This window comes from Anopheles arabiensis, chromosome 3 (assembly GCF_016920715.1).
Source record: "Anopheles arabiensis isolate DONGOLA chromosome 3, AaraD3, whole genome shotgun sequence".
NCBI lineage: Eukaryota > Metazoa > Arthropoda > Insecta > Diptera > Culicidae > Anopheles > Anopheles arabiensis.
Window position 1 is genome coordinate 47,418,788 of NC_053518.1, and position 4,070 is coordinate 47,422,857.

At 33.1% G+C, this 4,070-nt stretch overlaps 1 protein-coding gene across 1 annotated transcript; it reads left to right on the plus strand.

The window, feature by feature from the left end:
• The first annotated feature begins 750 nt into the window (after positions 1–750).
• On the plus strand, positions 751–1,313 carry LOC120902164 (larval cuticle protein A2B-like). Its single transcript, XM_040310705.1, has 2 exons — positions 751–802; positions 866–1,313. Exons 1-2 carry the CDS (start codon positions 791–793, stop codon positions 1,250–1,252), a joined length of 399 nt encoding a protein of 132 aa, XP_040166639.1. The 5' UTR covers positions 751–790; the 3' UTR covers positions 1,253–1,313.
• The last annotated feature ends 2,757 nt before the right edge of the window (positions 1,314–4,070 follow it).

Genomic DNA, 4,070 nt, shown 5'->3' on the forward strand with positions numbered 1-4,070 from the left:
CTACGAGACCGGCTATGCATGGTTACCCCTGGATATAACACTTTCAAGATGTTCATTAAAGTGTTATATCCAGAGTAAAAGTATTAGTTAAGCTATTTGTGTAGACCTGCGGAGGTCCGACAATTCATCCTAAAAAAAAACTTAAAATAATTCTATACATATATGCAACAATAATTTCAATTATAGCTGTATCTGCAGCATTTGCCTTAGGCGACAAAGCACCATTACAATGTTTCAATTTTTTAGTTGTCTGAACCATTTTTTTATTGTACCTAATCTGGATCGTCCACAGCCCTAACTGGTATTGTGGTATCAAAAAACCTCCCAAAAGTCTGTTTTCAAGGATTTTTTTAACATTAGCCATTTTCACCCCGACAAATCATTTCAGAAGGAGTACACGACAATATTCATCGATTTCTAAAATAAATAAAAAATTCTTCAGACTAGGATTTTTCAAAAGTTTTTTTTTTTTTAATTTTTGATCAATCCATTGAAAAGATAATTTCCTTGATTTTTCTTTTCTTTCGAATTCGCACAACCCTTTCACTTCTACTACAGTCATCCAGTTCAACCGGTTGGAGCATTTGGCAATTCCTTGTCTTCACAAGTGACCGTAGTCTTCATGAGCAAATCGACATTTCGGTACATTTTTTTACTTTTATCGTTTTTTACAATGTTTCTCGTGCATCAGTTCATTTCACTTTGCTATATAAAGAAATCTCACCCACATTTTCGGCATCAGTTAGCATTTGTTCGCCCCACACACATAACCTCATAATTATTTTGCAACATGTATTCCAAGGTATTTGCATGAGCGATTCTCGTGCTTTTGCAGTTGTTTTCTATAATCTTTCGTCCTTTGCAGATCATTGTTGTTCTGGCCCTTGTCGCCGCCGTCAGTGCTCAAAGCCAATACGGACATCAACAACACTACCAGCCCCAGCACTACCATCACGAAGAGGAGCATCACGGACCAGTGCACTACGAGTATCACTACGATGTGCATGATGACCACACCGGTGATGTTCACGGCCAGAAGGAGGCTCGTAAGGATGACTCTACTCAGGGCGAGTACTACCTGATCGATGCCGATGGCCACAAGCGTACCGTCACGTACCATGTTGAGGGCAAGAGCGGATTCATCGCGGAGGTGCGCCGTGAGCCGATCAAGGGATACCAGGCACCGCAGCCCCAGCACCACCAATATCAGCCCCATCATGAGGCTCCGGCTCACTACAACTATCAACACTAAATAATAGTTTAGCTCTACACAATAACGATAATAAACTTACGATATAACTTTGAAAACCTGATTCAGTGATTTAATTTATTTACATTCATTAGCTATTATACATTTCATACAGAGATTTTTAAGGGACGGACCCGTGGTACTGTCGTCAATTCGTACGACATAATTACATGCCCGTCATGGGTTCAATCCTAGAATGGACCGTCCCACCGCAGCAAGGATTGACTATCCGACTGCGTGGTAATGAATTAATTGTAGAAAGCCAGTATAGACCGGCATGTTCCCAGGCATGGATTGTTTATTGGTAGGGCCGCAGATGTTGCCACCAACAATTTCTCTTTGCCTGGTTTATCTGCATTCCGAGGATCTCTGCTGCCCGCTCAATCCCTTGGTAGACTTCTGCTACATGGGACAACCGCAGACCAATGATGTCTATATATCGTATAACCCCGTTTACCCCGTATACCAGGATCTAGGTTGGCTTATAGAATACCTGTTTGGACTAGGGGAATGCAACTCACTAGAATTTGCGCCAGAATACTGCTTAACAAAACAGAATGATGCAAAAAGTTTAGTCTATTAGGTTTATGAAAATTGGTTCGTAAGCAGCTGAAGAAATAATTTAAATTATTTCAAATATTTAACCGTTACAGCCGCTGGTAATTCTAGCTATCATATTTTACAAGGCATCATTCTCATACTCGTGTAATTCACTAACTTTGTTGTTTACAGCTACGTTAATTATAGGTACATTATTCCCACAACAGTAGAAGCTGAGTTATAACGTAAATTAGATTTTTTTATATAGCGCTCGTGGTCTCGATTTTTGAAAATATTTGAAAGAGTATTTATTGCTATTAAAACATTCAATAAATAAAAAATAAGACATATTTATCTTTTTGCAGTCACAGGCGATCTTATTTGATTTGTCCAGACTAGATTTAATAAGCAAGGAATTTTTATATTATCACATCACATTAGATTCACACTGTCGTACCACTTTAGGTCTGTCGGATCCGATTATAACGTCAATCTCTGACAAAGCCTTTGGCCAAGTTTACAGTTTTCATGAGTTAAGTATGTAGTCTGCGTTTCGTGAGCGTTTACGTGATAATCAATAAAATTAAACAAATAATTACTGTGTTGCTATAATGATCTGTTAGATAATAATAATAATTGTTCATCAAGACGTGTACAATGAACCCAATAAATATTATAAATAAATAAATATTAGTGCTAAAAAAGTTGATCAATACCGCTGCACACGCGCAAGCTTCAACACTGTTTTACGAAAGATGAGAAAGTAACTGCGACGTACACACGTGATCTTTTTCGTTTAAGATTTAAATAGTAAGTGATTCTTACGATTCCAAAATGTCCCATGAATTATATCTTATTTTCTATTTACCTCTGATTTTCCGGGACTTGTTTTCCCTTATCCTGCCTGAATCGCTCGTCTCTATCTTTTTGATCTACGACCGATGTTGGTAAACATTTCTTCGGCTAGTCCTTTGTTTGCATGAGCTATTCATGAGTTTTTTATTATTATCATTATTATCATTATTATTATTATTATTATTATTATTATGATTATTATTATTATTATTATTTTTATTATTATCATTATTATTATTATTATTATTATTATTATTATTATTATTATTATTTTTATTATAATTTTCATTATTATTATCATTATTATTATTATTATTATTATTATTATTATTATTATTATTATTATTATTATTATTATTATTATTATTATTATTATTATTATTATTATTTTTATTATTATCATTATTATTATCATTATTATTATTATTATTATTATTTTTATTATTATTATTATTATTATTATTATTACAGCGCCTACCACAACTATATAGACGGTTGTTTGTCGCGATTTGCAGAAAATCCGTAAGAGATAGATAAAAACAATGAATGTATGAGTTGTGCAGAATGCTATTGCACATCTTCATATATTTTTTCCAAATTTTTTAACACATTTTTACACGACTTATGACGAAAAAACAAATTTATGGTCGTACCATAACTATGAAGACACTTCGAAAAACAGGTTTTATGTGCTAAGTAACGCATTTAAAAATCGTTCAAAAATATAAATAACATATTCTACAAAGGTTTTAAAGAAATACATTTTTGAACGATTTTTAAAAAGTGTTTTTATAACTTATTTTAAGGTTTCATAAGTTTTATAAGAGTAATTATTAAAATATATATTTTTCGAATATCAAAAAATCTCAAAAAAAATTTTTTTCTCCAGTTATTATTGTTTTGAAAATGCAAACCAAAGTATGTAAAAAGTTTTTCTAAAATTATTTTGAAATTGCCATGAGAACCTTATCAATTTTGTGAACAACGGTTCTGAACTGATCCGCTCAAACAAAAACGACACAAAAAGCTCAACAACGATTTTTTAGCAGAATCTAAATATTTGCTGCTGTTACATACATATAGGAATGTAATCCTAGTCCGATATTTTTTTCCTCCCACCACCCACTTCACCATCGATGTTCTCTTAGACCGCTACAAAGTCGCCGGTAGCCGTCTGCTTGTAAAGTTTAGTCGTGAATTCGTTAGGTAGTTTATGAGCCTAAATGAATGGCTGAATTAGTGATATGATATTTACATGTATTAGATAAGTATTTGTACAGTCGGTAAGAATAAGTGCAAATAGTAATACTCTAGGCCCATTGCAATTAAATATCGCATTCGTCAGAATCTGTTTAGACTAATCTGTTCTATATTATAATTTTTATTATTTTTATTATTATTATTATTATTATTATTATGATTTTTT